Raw genomic sequence first — 20,242 nt, 5'->3', positions numbered from 1 at the left:
AAAAAATAAGTTTTATTCTTAATAGACCTACCAAAAAAGGAACTAAAAAATCATCAGTCATCAAAAACATCAGACCTACTGGCTCAGCGCCCCACATTTTTTTCTTTTTATGTTAAACTATAAACATATTTAAATCTATGCATAGTCCCGTTTCTCTAGCCAATAATAAAGAGTCCCAGGTTTGACAGAAGTCTGTATCTTCTTTCTCCTTCAGAAACAAAGTCAATCTGTCTATTTCGGCACAGTCCAAGATCTTTGTTAGAATCAGTTCGTCGGTAGGTGGCTCTTCATTCTTCCAATGTTGGGCAAATGCAGTCCTCGCCGCAGTGGTTACATGTAGAGTCAAATACATTGCTTTTTTACTAAGATCATCAGGTACAATGCCTAATAAGAAAACTTCAGGTTTAAATGTTAGAGGTTTTTGTAACATCTCCTCAAGCCATTTGTGTATTTTAATCCAATACTTTTTTGCCTTATCACAGGTCCACCACATATGATAAAAAGTACCTGGTTGTGTTTACATTTCCAACATGCATTAGACATATTTGGAAATATCTTTGCTAACCTATTTGGTGACAAATACCATCTATAAAACATTTTATACAAGTTTTCTTTGTATGAGGTTGCTAATGTTACTTTAATATTTCTTTCCCACAGCTTTTGTCATTTCTCTAACTCAATATTATATCCAAAATTTTGTGCCCACATTATCATAGTTTCTCCATTCTCCTACCCAGGAGAAAGTTATACAATCTTTTAATCATTTTCTCATCTGATTTAAGAATCACATGGTCAAATGCTGTTAATTCCTTATAAAAGCCCCACAGTCTATAGTCTTTAGCATATCATGACTGCATTTGAACCTTGTGCCACCAAGAAATATTAATTCCTTGTTCTTGTATTTCTTGATTCAATTTCAATCCTCCATCATTATCCAAATAGCATCATATCTTACAATCATATCAAAATTCAGTGCATTTGGATATACAAGAGCTTCCATAGGTGAAAGCCATCTTGGTAATTTAGTATACAGTTTTATCTTTAACTTTTCCCACACCGACATTAATGATTTCCTATTATAATGATTTAAGAAACAACCACTCTATTAGAACACTTTTGATTGTAGGCAGGATGATCTTAAGCAAGATGTTGAATACCTGAATGGTTATCTGGAGGCAGTGACGGCAAACAAGCTGAGATCTGTTCCAGACAAGAAGGATGTACTGTGGGATTGAACCTGGATAAAGGATTGGATCTCAGCTGGAACTGGATACGATTGCATTCCCTTGGTGGGTGTTGGGACTCTGCCTTGTACTTAGCTTCTTTCTGAGCGGGGTACTTGTCTTTTGCCTCATCTGCCATCTCAATTGTTTTCTGAGCGTTCCATGGACTATTTCTGAAATTGTCCTAACACAGACTAGTTTGGCAGTGTCTGCAGTCACACTCAAAATGTTAACAAGGTGTATCTTAAAGGCAAAAATGCAATCTGGGTTTTTCCAGGGACAGATACAGTAAATAGGGACTTTTCTTAGTAAATTGCAGTAGTTGCAGAATGTAGAATCAAGCATAGCAAGGAAAATTGCAGGAATAGCTAAAAGTGCAGGAAAGGGATTTAAAATTCCTGAGGGAGTCATAAAAATGAACTAGTCTGTATCCTGCGTCCAAATACCATTAACAGGATGAGTTGACAGGCTACCCAAATGGCTAACTATAGAGCTATGGATGACCTCTCCTTCTGAACCCCAGGTAACCTCAAAGCAAGCACTTCCCAGCTGTTCTAAACAAGAGGCAGTTTCATTTCAGAAGAGACATTCCCACGGATGCATTCTGCAGAATAGCATGGTCTTTTCTAACACGTGAACTCCTTTCTTTATTAACATATTGTTGGGAAGTGAGTTTTAGTTACCTAAACAAAATTGAAATGTCTAGTATTCCTTTTTGGACCCTGTAAATGTGAATCTTGCTTCCTAGAAGTGTGACAGAGAATAGAAAATTATTTTTCTGAGGTCAAGAAGAAGCTCCTTCTGGGTGTGCTTCATTTGGTTTCCAGGATCTAGCTGAAGTTAAGACCTGAGTCCCTGCTAAGGTTTAAAAAGCTCGAATTGAGTTGTAATTCAGGCCTGCCGATGCTTACAAGACACCTTGAGCAGACTTTAACCAACAAGTCTATAGGAACTGTCAGTGGTAAGAGAGATTACTTCAGAACCATGATCGTTGAACTGAACTTTACTTTTTGATGTTTTGCTTTTTGAATTAAATTGTTGGACAAGATTAATTGCACACAGTGAGAACTTTAAATGAATAGCTGTGTTAAAGCATTAAACTTCTAAGTATGTCACATGGGAGGAAAAGCTAGGAGGTTTAATGAATTAATGTATTTAATGCATAAAATGCCTAAGCCAGTTTTTTCATTCCTTCACTCACCGTCTTTATTGAAGGAAAAATTCTCATGCTATCCTGTACGCTATTCATCCTTCAATGGTAGCTGCAGCAATTTCATATTCCCGTGTCTTGCTAATCTTCTGGTTCCACAGAAGTAAACAATAGATTTCATAAATTAAAAATACGCGCTTCAGAACATGCTTCTAAAGATAAAAAACAAGGCTGTAAACATTTATGACTGAAACAAACTAGATTGTTCAAATACTGCCATGATGTATCATGTATATCAATATGGCACTGATATCAGTTAGAATGCAAACAAGGTTTTAAATGATGTGCCCCTTCATCTCAGCTGGAGAATCTACTTTACGCCATCTGCCTATCAGATGGTTAGGAACCAGGACTGCGTATTAATGCCACATGTTCGATTTTTTCCTCCCTCTTGTAATGGTTAGATTCATATTGCTAATAGCTGTGCAGGAGCACTGTCGATGAAATTTGTGTGACGCTGGAGTGATGAGATATTTATAAAGTTGCCTGTCTCACTGAATAATCAGCAGGAAGAATGCCAGACATAAACAACTTATCAATTTCAGAATATTAATGATAACTACTGCCTGCAATTGCACTAGGCTGACTTTTTTTGACACATTTGTTTATATTTTTTGAAATAAACAACCGCAGAAAATTACAAACACTTTAAAAAACCCAATGTAGCTATTTGGTTTATTTTCAAATGGCTTTTCCAGATTGACTTTCCCATCTTAATAGCAAGTCGTGTTCACTTGCTACTGAGAGCACGTCAGGACAGCTTAGAAAATACACAATATGTAAGCACACTAAAAGTCAGGTGAAGACAGGTGATGATTACCTAGCGTCATGCTGGTTTGCCTCTGTGCTGGAAGCCTTCTGTTCCTAGATGGGGGCATCTTCCATTTTTGTGGCTGGTTATAGAGCCACTTCTCCGGAAAGGAGGAGTGTTGCGGCCTTTAAGAAGGCGCTTCCAGCCACAATCGTATTTCAGGAGAGTGGACTTTTAAGGGGACTTTGCAAATCCCAGATCTCAGATCTGGCTTTGCTACAGCAACATGGGGCTCCATGCAGTATTTTCTTCATGCTGTATGGACCTGTGGACCAATCAGTGTTATAACCTGCTTGGGGTACATGTTAATGCTACAGGCATCAACAAATTGTGGGTAGATTCGCTGGCAAATCCTGATCTTTTGCTGTGTGTGCACAAAACTGCAGATGGTTAGGGACAACAGAGCAATTCTGTCTGGTATAAGGCTTCACGGTTTGACAGGGCAGATGAAAGTGTCATCAGAGGTAAAGTGGTCTTCTGAATCCTCCTCAGCAGTCCTTAATGCCATTGAAAATACCAGCCGTCTGAGTGGGATGGTGCAACATGGTGTCCTGCAACAGCAGGGGGGTGGACTCGATGGCCCTCATGGCCCCTTCCAACTCTATTATTCCATGATTCTATGAAAACAGGAAATGGAGGCCCATGCACCTTTAATAATAAGCATAACATTCAGGAAGGGAGAGATCTGCAGAGACACCAAACATCCTTTAGATCCATTTTAGGTCAAGGAGAGACAGGCTAAAGACTATGACTGCCTTCCCGCTAAGGGCTGCATAGTAGCCAACAGGCATGAGAAGAGATGCCGCACCATCTGATTATACCTTAAATTGTACAGTTATCTTGAGGAAAAAATGAGCCTGTTAATACAGCGGCAATAAATTCCTCCTCAGAAAAGAGGAAATTCCAGTGATCAAAAAGCTCTGCTGGTTTAGGACCAGGTTTAAGGGTATCCCATGTTGACTTAAGCACCATCTAGTCAGGGAAGTAGGCTTCTGCCTTAACAGGCTTGCCCTGTGGTCCATGCATTTCCTTATAAAACCTTGTTGTACTGAAGAGAAATCCTCTTGTGAGTTGACTCAACGTCTGCTTGTTGTTTACAGCAGTAGCTTGCAGCATGCATTAAACAGTTGGTAGGGGCCCTGACTTGGCACCTTTCACTATCCCAAGGCCAGCTCAACATTTGTCCTCTAAAGTCTATTTGCTGGACCTTGAAGAACGATTCCATTTTAGGAACAAGGAATGCTTTATCTGACTGCTATAAACAATTAAACAGGCAGCTAGCTGCTGGTACCTCCTTCTCACTTCTAAGTGTCTTGTTTGCGTCTGCCATAGAAAACCATCAGTGGCAGCTCTTTTCCTTCTCTGAATGGTAGCAATGTGTTCTTGAGGACCAACTCAACTTTTCTCAATATGCCAACTTGGGCTCTTGAACTAGGCCATTACATTTATAATGCTGAAGTTGTCTGTGCATGTGTGTGTTCATGACACCCAGTTACTAGCTGGGCTTTCAAGGTCCATTATTGGACTGTGTATGCACAGCAGGGCTTCTCCTTGAAAGCAAAGAAAAGCATTAAAAATTGGAGAACACCCGAGTGGGATTGGGGTGGCCTGAAAGATGTAGTTGGAGAGGAAAGCTGACTTGCTTTTCTCAGTAGCAGAATGCTCTTTGGATCCTAGTGACAATCTGTTTTTATGCACTTGCTTAACCACAGGTATTAAGACCTGGCTCAAAGAAGACTGTTTTATATTTGTCACTGCAGTAATTTTTATCCTAATATTGGTAGAAATCTAGGAAATCCCAGAAAAGAGGCACCAACAGCAAAAGCTCACCAATTTAGAGATTTGGAAGTCTCAAAAAATGTATTTTTGCCTCTCCTTAATTGTTGAGATGAAGCTTAAAATAGCCTCTGAGACGGGCACAGCTCAGGCAATGACTTGTATCATGTAAAGTCTGTGTTAAACCCTTTCCAAATTGCTTAGTTTAGCACAGATCTGTGCTGTCTTAAGGCACTGAAGCCATGCTTGCATCCATCAGTGGATGTGTAAATACAGATGGATCCAGGCTTACTCTGGTCATGACCCAGTGGCTAAGGTTGGTTCCCATTGAATGGGCAAAGCTTCTGTTCATTTTGCTGTGCCGGTGGGACCTACCACTGGTGCAGTGTGGAGTTAATGCTGTCTAAAGCAAGCTGAGAAACAAGTGGAAATGCTTGTTTCTAGACTGGCAGAAAGCAGAGCTGCTTTCTGAGAGCTTTGTTGAGTTGTCTTATTCTGGAAATTGGTGTTTCGACTCATTTCTTGTTGATTCAACGACTGCTGGTTCCCTCTTGCCAGGTGTGTGGGTATCATAGGATTCTGTCCAATGAAGGCACCAGCACAAGCTGACTCCTTTGCTAATAGTACATGGCAGAAGCACCTTCCCTAGCTTACAAGTTAATCATAGACATTTTGATGTCATTTTGTTAAGTTAATTTTTAAAACTTCAGTTTCTTGAGAAATTCTTGATTGCAGGTGATGCAGGCAAAGGCTCAGTTCAAAGAGAAAGTTGATGGAAGTTGTAATTTCATGAGTTCTATTTCTGTCTCTTTTGTAGGTCTGACAGCTGCAGCCGCAGCCGCAGCAGCTGCCACCAATGCAGCCATTGCAGAAGCAATGAAGGTGAAAAAAATTAAATTAGAAGCTATGTCGAATTATCATGCCAGTAATAATCAGCATGGAGCCGAATCTGAGAACGGGGATCTGAATTCTAGTGTGGGTAAGTTTGTGATCTAAAAGAATTCTCCATTCCATAAATGATACTGTAATTAATAACAGTACTGATGTTGCAGTTTGGTGGAGGGGAAGTTTCTGTTTTATTTCACTTATTTTGTCTTTGTTTTCCTTTGAACCTGATTTTACAAGAATTGCATACTGTAGCATTTTGGCTGCAGTTGTAAACCGATTCGCTTTGCAGGTGGTTCCTTGCAGACTTGCATTAATATGCTCTTAAAAGAATAACATTTCAATGCTCACTGTTCAATAAAGTACTCAAATCAAATTTTACTTTGTACTACTGAATGTATTCACTTTAAATTCATGGCCCAGTCCCAGCCTGAGCTAAGCAAAAAAGTATTTGGATCCAAGTAATTTTTGTGTCATTGAGTTTAACGGGACCAATTAAGTGCAGAAATCAGTCTGGGCAGGCTGGTGGGCAGGAGACAAAATATTTCATTCTTGCTTGTCCAGTGCAGAAAGGAATAAAGAACACGTGTAGCAAAGTTTGGAGATATTGTGAGCTTTGCTTTAATGGGTTCATTTCTAAATGGTAATTCAGCCTCCGCCCTTCTGTGTTAAACATTTGGAACTGTTAACAGCACTTTCTGTCTCATAAGATACAGGATTAACATGATGTATTTACTCATGTAGCCAATTTGTTTTGCTAAAATATATTTAAAATGACAGTAGCTTTTAAGGTCATTCCATTGTAATGGTTCCCTTCTGCTTTCTGAGATAAATGTACTATGTGAACTGAGAGTTGAGTTTTAGTACTGTTAACTATTGTACATGGCGGAGGTCACTTAGACATAAAGCAGACATGACAATTTAATATATTCCTCTCTTTTTTATTCTGCAAATTTTTGAGGTTATTCTTAAGGATGACAACTTTTTTCCTTCTGAATCTTCCTGTACATATTTATTATTTAACTCATACCCAAGAACAAAAGGAATGAATGTGCATGTATCAGCAAATTCTGAGGCCAGTTCTCCCTTTCCTTTTCTGTTAATGTTTCAGCACTAAAAAGAAAAACGCTACAGGTACTCTTAGGGAGACAATGGCAAATAGATACGGCCACATCAGTTTGAAAGTCATCCGCAAAGGTGCTTTCAAAGTGGGGGCTTTGTAGCAAGAATAGCTTTCTCAGCTGAATAACATGAGCAGGTGTGTTCTGGCACAATCCCATCCATATTGTTAATAAAAGGCTAAAATAGGCCCATATATGCTTCAACAATCAAGGATAGAATAAAAATTTTACCTTGTAATGGGGTTAAATTAAGATGCTTGATTAAATGTGGCATTTTTCAAAAGTAGGACTTACTTGCTTCTTAAAGCTGTTTTGATTGTATTTGAACATAATCAAGACAATATTAAGGATTTCCTACTAGCAATAAGCAGCTTTTGTATGTTAATAATCATATTTACCTTGGTTAAAGATAATTATTCAACTTTTTTAATGGGTGAGTGTGGTGATATTTATATATGTTAAAAAGGAAAACAAACATGTCTGGATTTCTTAATTTCCTTACTTTCCTCTCATTTTCTTAATTAGTTTTCCCATTCAGTTTTGGTGGCAAGCTCACCACCGCCACGTTATTTTATCACAGTTCTCCAGCTGCCTTTCTACCCAAGCCTCCTTGTCACTCCCTTCTTCAGTGGACTGAATATTCAGTCCTACGAGTTGCAAACAACATTCTGGAAGACCAGCACCTAATCTGTATATCCTTCCTTTGACCCCAGTAGTAACAAGGATTGGATCTGGGTGGGGCAGTCAAGTTGGCTGGTAATGAACACCAGGAGCTTTTCTAAAATAAATTTATGTGGAAACAAAAAAAATGTAAACAAAATTCAACCTGATAAAACCATTAAATGTTTAAAGAAGTATAACACCAAATAACTCTGTTTTACATCCAAGCTCAGGATCATGGTTACGAGTGCCTACACAAGCCAAGATCATACTGCCTGATTCTGCCTTACCGTGGAAGCTAAGCAGGATTAGGCCTGGTTGATATCTGGATGTTGTGAACTTTCCAGAGAGCTTTGACTATGGACAGTATTGAAATGCAATTAATAATTATAATCAGAAACCATCTTCAGACCAAAATTTGCTGGTCTGGCATATAACTCTTAGCTTGTCTGGGCACAATTAGCCATAATCCCAGATTCAAATGTCATCTAGAACTATTCCTTGCAAAGAAGGAATAGCAATGAAGCTTTAAAATGTTTTTGTTTTTCTTAAACTGCAAACTGACAAAAAGCTAGTTACAATGCAAGTTATCCTTGGGGTGCTTTTAGAGTTTCTGTTAATATAAACTTAGCTCTTAAATGGATAATTAATTGTTTCTATATCCCTTCTCATTCTTCAGACTTCTCAAACCCCAGTTGCTGTACATGCTTAATTCATATCATCACTCTTTTTAGACTGCCAAGAGCAGTGCTTGGAACTTTTGGGATAAGGACAATTCTGTCACGGTGATACAGATGTCCGCACTCTGTCTGTAGCCCTAAGAATAAAAACTAATAATAGAAATAGATCAGTCAGTACTTGACAATGGACTCTAACTACCCATTGTCATAATGCACAATAAGAGCTGCAGAAGAGCCATTATTCTTGGTGGTGACAATGACACCTACATTTACTTTTTTCTTGGTGAATGCAAGACTTGGAAGCAGAGTTTAGAGTAAGTTGTAGAAATTTAGTTGCTAAGCTGAGTCCTTTTCACAATTTGAGCTTAATATTCAAGTCAAAGGTTTGTTCACCTTATCGGGGTATGGGAATCTTGTTAGCAAGGCAGCTACTGTTGGCTTTTATCTTTTTGTCTTTACTTCATTTAGATTATGAGGAAGGAAATGAACATCTGGGTTTTACTTATCATAAGTGCCAGTTCTGTTCGCCCCTTCTTTTCCACTGTTCCCATCTCATCCTATGTAATGTTTACAAATCTTCTTCAACTCCTTCCCTTCCCTAACTTCCCCTCTGGCAAATGTATAAGAATTAGGTAACTCAGAATAATGATCACGAGTCCTGGTTGTTAAGGCTTTAAAATATTCTGGTGAAATTAATGAGGCTTATTCCTCGTACTGCAATGATATTTATTCAGTGTGGGGTGCATACTTGAACATACTGTATGAAAAAGCAGTAAACAATATAAAGCAGGAGAGGAAATGTCCATGTTTGTCAGAATTCTAGAATCAGATTGTCAGGATAGACAGTTTAGCTTTATATAACCGTAAAATATTATTAACTTCTAAAGTAAAGCTGTTGTCATGTACTCACATGTCTGGGAGTGTTTTTGATTTTGATTTTACTGTGACTGGAGAAGCGCTGGAGTACCTTGAAAGCTTATTGGAACATCCTTTGGGAGAAGGTTAGTCATCACTGGCAAGTTCTTCTATAATGTGATTAGCTCGCCATGACCAAGCTAACTCTGCAGTGTGCAAACCCAGTGGGGTACCTGGTATGTCTAGGACATTTGAGGCCCCAAAGGCCGTGTGCAGAGCACCTCATGAACTTGGTTGCATCCATGAAGATGCCGGATCTCTAAAACCATGACGGTACTGAAAGTGTTGCCTGAAGACAGGAAGTTGCAATTTGGCTTTGCTCAGTAATCACATGGAATACCTTTAAATAGGAAACATTGTTGTGAAGGTTTAGACCCACCATGTTCCCCATACTAGGAGGACTGTATGGTGATACCATATGGTGATTGGAAGCGATAGGTTCCAAATTGCTACTTCTGGCCTCACAAAAGAGAGGCTAGGGTGAATGAGCACATCTGGCAAAGGTCTAGGAGTCCTCATACCCCTCAAATCTGTCTTTCAGTGTGAGGTCCAAAGATAGCCACTGTCACTGTAGTTATGAACACATCATTGAACTTGACTTCTTTTTGAGATGTCAGCAAGTCAACTGTCAATTGCTTGGTGCCCATCAAAGGGAAAGGATAAATAGTACCATTTTTACCTATAGCCGGAGGAACAAGGGCTACTGTGAACTGCTTCTTGTGCTCTCCCTCCGCTGCCGAGATCTGAATGGTGACATTCTCAGATGGTTTTCCCTGCTGTATTTCTGTCCTGTGTGTACGTCATCAGGCTGTAAACCTAAAGTCTCTGGATTTTATCTTAGCCACAGCTCTATCACTGTAGGTGCCCTGAAAAACAGCAGCATCAGAAAAGCTATAAAGGAGGCGAATGGCATTAATAACCAACACTATTACTTCCCTAATTTTATGTTGTGCCTTAACATTGCAACTTCCTATCTGTTAGCAAGTTGGAAGTCCGCAAGAAGGGCTTAGAATGAAACATTAGTGAAATGTATGGCCATACTATTTTTTCCTGCTCCTTTCCACAATCAGTTGGATTCTTTTAGTTTAATATTTACTTGCCAAGATGAGATGCTAGTCTGCGTGGTGATAAACAGCATAGTACTGGCATCTGAAGGTGACCTGTCAGTTCATATGGACAAATCTCCTGCTTACTGAAATGTACAAAATAAATCATTAAAGCAGGCAGGTGCTCATTCCCAGTTTTAAATCACCATAGATTTATGATTTGAATTAATGCTTCATTTGGTCATAGAAATAGATGCTGAGACAAATGATATGCAGTGCTTGTAGCTTCCATACTGTAGCCATCCTAATATTGATTACTTAGATGTCTTTGCAATCTCTTGTTTATATCAAGCGCTGTCTTGTGACAGGTTGGCTGATACCAGCTATGCTGCAGATAAGAAGGAAAAATGCCCTGGATTTTTTTTAGTGGCAACTTCTCACACGGCATGGAGTAGAGATAAATTATTTTAGCTTTGTTGTTTAAAGTAAAAGCTATGTAGGCTGGTCTTTAGAACGATACTGTTCTTAAGGGTATGATATTAAAATGGAGAAGAACAAGGTCTCATTTACATTTCTTTATGGTATTTGATTTCTGTAATCATCTCTTTCATGATGGCCTGACTTCGGTAATTGTGTATCTCAGTTTAAAATAAGGTGGCTGGGATCCAAAGGGTGCATTGGCACAGTCCACATCTGCAACTCATATTTTTCTACAGTTGACCTTTCTGAAGGTGCTCCAGAACTTTTTCCTTTACTAAAGAAGGACAAAACATGCATGCATGCAGTAAAATAGTTTGGAAAATGCTATTTGGAAGGCTGTACCAAGCATGGGCATAGACCCCTTGCTTTAGATTTTAGCCACCAAGTAAGTATATTACTTTTCGAACTTTGTATTTGCCTATTTCTCTTCCTTGAAAAACAGAGGGTGTCAAATAACAGGCTTGTGGGCCAAATCCAGGTGGTCTAGCTCGCCTGTCAGGTTCACCAGGTGGCTAAGCCCCGTATCACTCACCTATCAATTTCTCGGCAGTTTCCCAGCTTCCATGCATTTTTCCAAGATGCCAGACTGCCATGTCCTGCTTGGGCTTTGTTCCCAGTCATTCTGGGCAGTATGAGGCCTCCAGAACTGAGTTCTGCTGTTGGACTAAAAAGGGTTTAGCATCCCGGTTCTAATAGGTGCTGGCCCTGAGGATTCTGCTTTTGGGTTTTGAATCCGGGCCTCCCTTTGCACTCAGGTATGCAATGCTTGCTAAGAGATGTACATCTGGCCTATTAGAACTTCTGCATGGCAATTTAAAGCACAAGGGCACCATGTAAGTACCCAAGAGAAGAGTTCTGTATACACGTATGTGCAGGAGGAGGAGGAGGAGGAGAGAGTAAAATGAGAATGGAGTGCTTAATAACGGTACTTGAGCTTTCATTACCTTATTTTAAGTATTTACAAGCAGCTTAACAGAGCACAGCCTCCCAAGGCAACATCTAGAATTAACATGATAAAGAAACAATTTAAAAATGTAAGCTCCGAGCAGCTGTGAGCAAGTTGTTGGGGCTGGGAAGATGTTCTGGGCTCACAAAACTCCTCAGGAAGCACAGCATTTTCCTAATGTGTCCAGAGCAGTCCACTGTCCTGACCGGTACTGCCCAAATCCCAGCTTTTGTCAGGGGAAATCGTACACGGGTGGCACACACCCTGTCCCTCAGAAGAGCCTCACTCCTGGGAGGAACCTCATTCTTCAGAGAAACCAAGTGGGAATGGTTCTCCCCATGTGCCTTGTTTCTCTGCAGAGCGAAGGACTGTGCTAGGAAATGGGGTGTGTGCACCCAGCCCAGTTACTCTCCCAGTGGTCCCTCAAACATGTGTTTCTCAGGCCCATGGGGAACTGAACTCCGGCGACAAAGGGACCGTGTCATGAGGGCTTCTGGGGCACCTCTTGTCTCCTAGCAGAATTCCCCCTAAGTTGATAGCAGCTACAAGTGGGTGGGGCGGAGAACCCACCTACAGAAGGAGGCACACAAGTCCTCCACCTGTCAGCCACCTGGCTTAAAGCATGCCATAAAAGGTTTGATAGCAGAGAAGAGCCTAGAAGCTCAAGATCTGAAACTGTAGAAACAGTCTTGGGAAAAGGCAGCATGAGACAAATGCATCTGTAAGGTCTGTTGAACGGCTGCATTGTAGTGGCCATGATTAGATCAGTGGAAATGGAGCTCCGTAAGTGTGGGACTGCCACTGAAAAGGCCTTCTCTCTTGTGTCCATCAAATGAATTAGGCTTATTGGCTTGCATGAGAAGAGACCCTCCAAAGCTAATCCTAACAAGCAGGTTTGCATGCATCAAACCTGTCCTGGATGGGGTTGCTCTCCCCCTAAAGAACAGGGTGCATAGGTCGGGGATGCGATTGCTTGAGTAGGCTCAGTGGCCAGGAGCGGCTTCTTTCACTAGGGTTAATTTATCCACTATGGTCCTGCTTGGACAGGCACCATCTAACCACAGTCCCCTGCGCTCTAATGACCTCTCAGTTGGACTGTTGTAATGCGCTCTATGTGGGGCTGCCTTTAAAGATGGTTTGGAAACTTCAGCTGATGCAAAATAGGGTCGCACAACTGCGGATGCAAGCGAGTTCGTGTGCCTATGTCTCCCCAATGCTGTATCAGCTACATTGGTTGTCGTTTGAGCTCCGGGCCCAAAGCCCTAAGCAGCAGGATGCTCGAAAGACCACCTCCTCCCATATGTACCTAAGGTTGGGTTCGGAGACCCTTGGGTCCCCAAGGTTGGGTTCGGAGAGCCTTTTGAAAGAACCATTCTCCAAGGAGGTAAGCAGGATGGTGAATTGAAAAGAGCCCTTCTCAGTGTTTGTTCCCCACTTGTGGAATAGCCTCCCAAGAGTAGTTTACCTGCCACCTTCATTACGGTCTCTTTGGTACCAGGTGAAAGCAGTGCTGTTCTCCAGACATCATAACTGATTTCATTGTATACGGTTTAAAAATATATTGGTTTTATAAGAAGTTTAGACAAGTTCATGGAAGGTAGAGCTTACAGTGGTTACTAGTCCTGATGGCTTTGTGTTACCCTCCCACCCCACCCCATATTATAGGCAATTTGCCTATGTATACCAATAGCTCAGGAACCTGGGTACAGAGGGGGGAACCATTGCATTCAAGCCCGACTTGTGGATTTCCCATGGGCAGCTGGTTGGATTAGAGGGGCCCTCGGTCTGATCCGGCATGGCTCTTTTTCCGTTCTTAGGTCATGTTTTCTTCTTGCGCCTTCTGTTCTCATGGTGACCCTTGCTGCTTCTCAAGGTGCCAGTCACTACCACTGATGTCTAAGGCCTTAGACCTGCTCTGGAGCTTTTAATGTCTGTGATAGGCGAGAGTTCAGAGATAAAGTGGTACACCTCAAAATACCAAATCCCAAGGTTGTATAAGCAGGGAAATATCCATTACAACATGATTAGACTGTGCTCTACCTACATCTATTCCTGACTCTCTTAAAACGTTGGCATTTAAGCTGCTGCAAATGTGAAAGAGTTAAGACAACAGGAGAGCTTGTTTTGTGGCAGGCCCTGAGATCCAATTAAGATCAGGGCCAGACTCTGGATGGGTCAGAACCTAGTCCTAATCTAGTGTAATCCACCACTGGACTGCTGTTTAAGGTTTCACACTGTCGCTAAATACACAATCTCCAGGAGCTCTATTATGAAAGCTCGTGTAGTGTGGTGACTGTGACATTAAGCTGTGTCCCTGGTACTAATCTTGCTCGTCCATGAATTCTCTGAATTCTCTGAATATCCTTAGGGAAACCATACTTTCTCTACCTCAGCCCACTACGGCACTGTGGGATAATAAAGCAGGTGCCTTTTGTACCATTTTTGCAAGGATTGCCAAGAAGATGTGTTTGGAATACTTGAACAATCTGAGATATTACTTAAGTGGTGAAGAATATGATTTCCAGTTTACTTCATCTTCGGGGGAAACTTCATGTAGGCATTGAGTGGTTACACATATCCAAAACTCTCCCTGGTGTTTAAAGTTCAAGGGGAAATCCTTGAACTTGTGGGGTGGACAGCACCCATGATTTTCTTCTTCAAGATGAATCCTTGAATCTGATTTTATTTATTTATTTATTTATTTATTTTGATTTATATCCTGCCTTTTTTCTATAAAGGGCTCCAGGCAGCTTACATCTCCTCCTCCATCTTATCCCCACAACAACAACCCTGTGAGGTAGGTTTGGCGGAGAGTCTGTGACTGGCCCAAAGTCACCCAGTTGGCTCCATGACTAGGCGGGGACTAGAACCCAGATCCTCTGAGTCCCAGTCCCACGCTCTTAACCACTACGCCACAGTGGCTCTCCTTTTACAACACATTAGATATATTTTAAAGTGATGTTTTCTGCTAGAGCTATAATAGACCCAGCTGCATAAGCAGGACATTTGCTCGATTTCTATAATATTAAATACAAAATATGTACATCAGAGGGAAAAGCATGAAAATGAATACAAGGTTACTACGTACTCAGAAAAAGAATTACCATCTATTTTTGTTGACAGTAGCTCATTAAGCCTAAATGAAAAATTCCTGTGTTTTAATTTCTTGCCCATTAATGTTAAAAAAGGACCTGTGCAAACATTCCAAAACATTCTCCAAGGATCTGAAAGGAACTTTTGCCATTACCTAATGGCTGAACCACATATCTTGTAAACAGTGATCAACAATAGTAAATTACTTACAAGGTAGGAAATGAGTTCATCTATAATATGATCTCAAAACAGATGTTCCAAAAACAAATCTCATTGTTTAAAATGCAATTATACTTTTTAAAAACTCCTGCTATTATTTCTTTAAGGAAATGAAGCAATCAAAAAGACTTTAGTGTTCTCAGTTTCTAAACACAGTTAGGAAATGCAAGACTGACTTTGCTAGAATAATCCATGAACGACCACAAGATGTGTTGAAAATGAAAGGGTGCTTTTGACACACTGGACTTCCCTTTTATCTGTACAAATTTACAACGTTAAAAACAGTAAGAGGCATTTATGATAAGTCCAGGTCTGTGTTTGGAGAGGGGCCGTTCATATGCTTAATATATCCTTTGCTCTAAAAAAAGAATATCAGAGCAATTGATTAGAAAATAATTGCCTCAAGTGGCTGTCTCCAAGAACAGAAAAGTATAAAAATGTGGTCATTTCCTTTCTTTCGATTCATGTGTCTATTTTAGAAGGAAGAATTAATTTAATGGCTCCAGGAAAAAGTCTCTGAGTCCTTGAGAAAGCAAATACAAGGAAACACAGAACACACGCGGGCCACCAAACAGAGCTCTGCAGTTGCACATCTGAATCTCTTCCTTGGCAATGTTAATGAACCTCAAATCCTCCCTATAATTAGATGAGGGAATTGCTTATATTTTCAAACAGATGATGCTGCTATAATGAAACGATTGACAGGGAATTTAAGACTGTCTACAGTAGTCATTTGGTTTCTGTCCCCCCTCCCCTTAAGTTTAAAAGGAAGATTGGCTATAGACTCAGGTCCTGGGAGAGGGAGTAATTTACATAGAATGCTATGACAGGTGTCGGCGTAGAGTGAGGAAATAAAATGGAAGGGGGAGGAAGATGGGCAGGTATGCCACTGGTTTTGGGGAGGAAGGAGGTGTCCCGTGTTTTTCCTGCCTGGGTTCTTTAAAAGGGGCTGAGACTCAGGAGATGGATCCGGATTGAGTGCACAGCTGTAACTGCTGATGAGCTAATTGCTCCTTATCTCTCAGCCCCATTCATCTTCATTTTTTACCAATTACTGAGAATTATCTGTGTTCTCAGTTGGATATGAGAGTTAATCCTTTTTGGTTAAGCTGGCAGTACTGTGAGCAGATTCAAAATCGGAGGGTGAAAAAGCCAGAGCGTGCTCTTTCTAAAAGTCTCTCTTCAATGGCAGTATTGTTACTCCATAAGAGTTTTTAGCTATTTAATAAATTATAATTCTCTGTCTTTTTTGTTGCTTTGCTTTGTTTGTTTGTTTCTACTTCAAATGGATATAGGTTTCTTCCCTGCTTTTGCATAAGTATGTGTTATGTCCAATTCAGCTCCATTCTTGCGAAGTTTTACTACTGGGGGAAAAATAAGACTCTCAAGAGAAATGTTCATCCAAAGTTAGATATGATAAGCAAGAGCTTTCTCCTTGTGATTTAAAAATTTAACCTGGAGATAAGATGGTACCCCTAAGTTGCTTCAGACCTGTGCCCCCCCTTTTTTGGCAAACATTCAGATTTTCTCTATAAACTGTTTTAGGAAGAATGGGTAAATTTGCCTCTGCTGAATTGTTGCAATCAAAAAGCCCTGGAGCACTATATTATATGCTAAGCATGTCACTTCCCTGTTAAAATGTGCTTTTATAGTTATTCCCTGGAATTCTTGGGATAGTGTGTCACATAATAGGCTGTTATTTTTAGTCTGAAAGACAGCGTTAAGGGGCAGGCAAAATCGTTGTCATACTGAATTTGGAAACTAAGGAATATTTGCCTTTAGTGCATGAAACTTAATACACTGATGGACCTCTTCACGTTTCAGGGATTTGTCCCTTGGCCATTCAGTGTTGGGAAGTCCGATGCAGCTAGTTTGATGAATTAATCTAAACAGCAATTAGCAAATTTATAAAAGTATTAGCAAAACAGAAGAGCTTTCATGCTAGATACTCAATATCATTTAAAAGAAAGAAAAGATACTTCCCCAATTTTGAATTGAGCCTGTAGTATCAGCAGGCTGAAACTCTAGACATAAATGAATTAATGGTATTTTAGGAAGAAAACCAGATTTGTTTTCCTAAGATTAGGGGCAAACTTTTCAGTTAGAACTATGTTATAAAACATGTTTTAAAATTTTATTTGTTGCTTTAAATTATGTTAGACCCAAATAAATTTTCTTCATCAAAAAATTAGTACCATTGCTTTAGAAATCAGGGCCTTTCTGCCTTCCTGTATTGCTGATACTATAAACTATATAACCACTGAAGTCTTAACAATTATGGTAACATGATATTTTGAGCATGCTGTAATAAGAAATGTGAATTGACTAATTGTGTTACCTTGCTAAATCCTATTAGAGTCTGTGTGGTTCTGCTCCACAAATGTAAGGAAGGAAGTGCACTGAAATAGCTAAATACTGAAACAGTTGAAGCTACAGTTTCATTGCAATGTCAGATGAAATTCTTCATAGGCAAACAGCCCACTGACAAAATAGGCACGACTCTATGGAAGCACGTACTGCCATAAAATCCTTATCCTTAGAAGCCACAGAACCCTTTGTTGTTGTGTTGCATTAGACCAAAACAGATACCTCTGTGGAATTTGTCATCAAATAGCACTGCATTCCTTGCTTAAGACATATACTGTCCTGCATCATGTGTTGATAGCATATACAGTGTGGGAAAGGGCAGTGTCCCACTCAGATAATATTGTATTAGTAGCTCTTGCTTGTAAATTTGGCTGGCTGGTCAATCCGTTTGCTCCACATCTGTGAATGGTAAGTATGCTGCAGCAAAGCCTTCTGTGCAGCAAAGTGTAAGGAGCTATCTCATAGCACTGGGAGAGATCCTGCAACATGGAATTTGTGAAATTCCCTACTGCAGAGCTGAAAAGCTAGTGGAAGCCCATCAGAAAAGGGAGACTTGCTGTGCATTTGGTCTTGGATATTTACAGCTGTTGCAAGCACTTTCCAATAAATGTTGAAAGATGGCTTTTTCCCTTTTCCCAAACTGGGACGTGAATGCGGATCCACAGATGTATATTTGATCTCAGTTGCCCCCTTTGAGCTTCCTTCTCTGCTACATGACTTCTGGTTTAAGACTGTTGTCATCAGTTGACGTTCCCATGTGGACCACTCTTCTCTCCAGGATTCCGTGGCAATCCTTGAGTGACCACTGAGGAAAGGAGGAGTCACCTCAATTTGAAATGTCTGGAAATAGGGGTGAGCAGCTCCCCAGGTTAACCTGCCCCTCCCCCCGCCAGCCACCCCTAGGCGAGATGGTTCCTCTCTGGCTGTTTGATGACAAGCGAAGGAAGTTCTACCTTGCCTGGGACACCTGGGAACTGGGTGGTGGGTTGATACTGAATGGCCATTGTAGCAGTAATGCCACATTCATAGTCTGACCATTTTGTATTGCAGCAGAAACCTGTGTTTCAAGTGGTTGATTATGAAATGGCTGTGATTCTGTTTGTGCCACTTGCCATAAATGGGCCTGCAATTCCCCTGGGATGTATTGAAAGCACGGCTCCTAAGTCCTGGTACTATATTCCTTTTCATCGAGAGCTGACCATTGGAGAAGTTGATTAAACCCCTGGTAGAGATGAAGCATCTTGATACCTTTCTTCTAGCGCATCCTTTTAATTTATAGTGAAGTTTTGGGGATCTGAATTTAATTGGTATATTGTTCACTTAAATTGTGTGAGAATTTCACACTCCTTTCTCCACTGCAAATTGTGTACTTCTTGATTACTTTCACAAATTGGTCTTTGAAGTTGTAAGACAGGGCACGGCCTGATGACTACAGGTAGCTCCCCATGACCTTAGGAACATAAGAGAGCTACTCTCTCTTATTTAGTCTTGCAACTGGGCCTCTATACTTTTAATTTGTCACTTGCTTTATTTGTTGTTTAGTCGCAAGGTTGTGCCTGACCCATCACAACCCCATGGACAACATTCCTCCAGAGTCTCCTGTCCTCCACCGTCCCTCAGAGTCCACCCAAGCCCACACCCTCTGCCCAGTGACTCCATCCAGCCACCTCCTCCTCTGCCGTTCCCTTCTCCTTTTGCCATCAATTGTTCCCAGCATCAGGGTCTTCTCCAGGGAGTTGTTCCTCCTCATTAGGTGGCCAGATTATTTGAGTTTCATCTTCAGTATCTGGCCTTCTAAAGATCCCTTAGCCATGGCTAAATGGCTGTGATTTGGCTAGCAGAAGAGGCTTTGGGAGTAGGGAGTTGAAGTTCTACCTTCCTCAGTTATAGAGGGCCTGGGAGTGCTGGGATAGAAGGACACAGGTCCAATTAGCTGTGTGTGTGTGGGGGGGGGGGAGAAGCCCAGTATGCAAAGATGAATGTGATTGGCTATTGCAAGATGTATTCTGCATGTGCTGGAGGTGGAGGGGTAACTAGATGCATAGGCAAGCGAGAAGGAGAACAATATGGACTTAGACTGGCAGATCTTCCCCACTGAGTACTCTGCCAGAGCACTCTCCCAGCTGCAAGAAGAAGATCCATCGTAGTTCAAGGACCACGCAGGCCTGTTAGAATTTCCCTGCCTGTTGACTGTTAAGGCTTTGCTTGAATGCCATGGATGGGAAGAGATACCTGAAATTATCTCCTGCAAGCTCTTTCCCAGTGTCACTGCTTGACCAAATGGGAAGGATTCCTCAAGGAATCCTAGCAAAGACCTCCAATGGCCTAGATTGTGGTGCCTGGAGTCAGATCTGCTAGTGGAGACCACTGTGGTGAGATGAAATGTTCAAATTTCTGTGTGAGCTCACAGTAATCTCCTTCCTTGCACACTTTCTCATTGCAGTGTGCTCCAGAATCAGTGGTCCTGTTGAGCCATTCTGCTGTAAGAAAAGAAAGTAAATATGAAAACTACTCAGTGTTTGTAATCCATAAGAACCCTGTTGGATGCCTGCAAAGGACCATCTTGTCCAATATCTTGACCATGATGGCCAGCCAACCAAATGTAACTCCCCAGAAACTAGTACTGAGTGGCCACAGCTTCAGTTCTCATATTCTTGCAAGAGAACTGAATCACACACAACTAACTTGAGCCTTTCTCCTTTACTGCCTGCTGCTTCTTGCTCCCCCCCCCCCAGTCCCTTGAAGATGTCTGGACAGGATAGCAGGTAGTGGAAGAGTCCTGCAGCTCTCTCTGTGTTTGTACAGTTAAA

General features: G+C 41.0%; 1 protein-coding gene across 2 annotated transcripts in view; it reads left to right on the top strand.

The window, feature by feature from the left end:
• The window catches only part of DACH1 (dachshund family transcription factor 1), a 396,438-nt gene that overhangs the window by 201,884 nt on the left and 174,312 nt on the right, over positions 1–20,242 (top strand). For both annotated transcript variants that reach the window (XM_044437902.1, XM_044437901.1), the window contains exon 3: positions 5,838–5,999. In XM_044437902.1, coding sequence (XP_044293837.1) covers positions 5,838–5,999 — 162 coding nt within the window. The remainder of the gene's footprint in view (positions 1–5,837; positions 6,000–20,242) is intronic.

Source organism: Varanus komodoensis, unplaced genomic scaffold, assembly GCF_004798865.1.
Source record: "Varanus komodoensis strain SLA01 unplaced genomic scaffold, ASM479886v1 scaffold31, whole genome shotgun sequence".
In the NCBI taxonomy this organism is placed as follows: Eukaryota; Metazoa; Chordata; class Lepidosauria; order Squamata; family Varanidae; genus Varanus; species Varanus komodoensis.
The sequence above is the reverse complement of the archived record's forward strand: the minus strand, read 5'-3'. Positions and strand labels throughout refer to the sequence as shown.